The sequence below is a fragment of the Myotis brandtii genome, unplaced genomic scaffold (assembly GCF_000412655.1).
Source record: "Myotis brandtii unplaced genomic scaffold, ASM41265v1 scaffold539, whole genome shotgun sequence".
NCBI classification, from domain to species: domain Eukaryota; kingdom Metazoa; phylum Chordata; class Mammalia; order Chiroptera; family Vespertilionidae; genus Myotis; species Myotis brandtii.
This window is the reverse complement of record NW_005369984.1, coordinates 78,619-79,887: the sequence shown is the minus strand read 5'-3', so window position 1 is coordinate 79,887 and position 1,269 is coordinate 78,619. Positions and strand designations below refer to the sequence as shown.

The 1,269-nt window shown below is 59.7% G+C and overlaps 1 protein-coding gene across 1 annotated transcript in view; it reads right to left on the bottom strand.

The window, feature by feature from the left end:
* Positions 1–1,225, bottom strand: part of ZBTB9 (zinc finger and BTB domain containing 9) — a 2,544-nt gene extending 1,319 nt beyond the window's left edge. Inside the window, exon 1 of the mRNA XM_005878019.2 lies at positions 1–1,225. Within this exon, the coding sequence (XP_005878081.1) occupies positions 1–1,064 (1,064 nt within the window). The 5' untranslated portion in view covers positions 1,065–1,225.
* Positions 1,226–1,269: the final 44 nt, after the last annotated feature.

Here is a 1,269-nt window from a genome sequence, read left to right as displayed (position 1 = left end):
GCTCCCCCAGGTCCCCCACCCCCCGACAAAATTTCATTCCCATGAAGATCCACTGGTTTCCAGGATGGACCTCCTCCTCCAGAGGTTGCCCCTACTCCCGAGGGCGGCAAGAACCCCAGCTCTTCACTCCCTTCAGTGCCTCCTTTAGGAAACACTGTGGTCTCCTCCGTTATTCCTCCAGACTGAGTGCCACTTCCTGTTATGTCCTCCTTAGGCTCAAAGGGTTCCTGCTTAATGTAGAAGATTTTGGGGGGCGCAGCAGGAGGGGCAGGAGGCTCAAGTGGTGCACTCTCCTCCTCTGGAAGCCTACGGGGAGTAGCAGATTTGGGCAGTGGGTGGGACCCATGAGAGTGGGGTACCCCTGATACTCTGGCAGGCTGAGGAGTCTGAGAAAGTGCTGCTGACCCCTGGTCTTCATCATCGTCTTCTTCCTCCTCCTCCTCCTCCTCAACTTGAATCTGTAACACCTCTCCCAGTTCACTCCCCTCCCCTCCAACGGGGTTCTGGGTAGAAGCAGAAGCCTGCACAGGAGCCTGGAAAGAGGAAGAGCGAATGCACCAACCTCCTGTTGATGATGCAGTGGAAAGAAGTGTGTGATAAGGGGTCGCTCCACGGGCTGGCATTCCACCACCTGAGGTTTCTAATTCTCGAAGAATCTCTGAGCACTGATCTACCACTTGCCACATCTGGAGGCCACTGGCCACAAGGAGGTGGGCAGGGAGAGCATCCAGTGGCAGGCGCAGGCGCCCTGAATAAATGAGCTGGAGCAGCCCCTCGAAGGCATCCGCTTCAATGACGCTGGGCAGGGTGAGGCGTGGGGCATCGCCCAGGAGAAGCTTGTCGTGGAAGTAAGGAGAGGCAGCAGCCAGCACTGCTTTGTGGGCCCGAAGCTCCCGGCCCTGCACCAGGAGGGACACATCACAGAACTTCCCCTCCAGCCTGTGGCGGTTCAGGGCTTCCAGAAGCATTGAGCTGTGCTGAGGGAACTCGATCTGGATGGTCCGTGGGGCGGGGTTGCAGTTCGGGGACGGGGGGACGGGAGGCAAAGGTGCCGAGGTATCCATGGCCTCCACCGGAAGCGACCCCAGGGGATCGAGTCCCGGAGGTGAGGGGCACGGGTGGACCTCACGCCGGATGAAGGCTGTGGAGGAAAGGGACTGGGGTCACAGCAGCTCGAATAAGGAGAGCGCGCTGCCTCAAACACCACCTGCCTTCCCTACCCCCACCCACCCCGACCCGCGGAAACTTTTCAGTCAGACCAGTCCCGCG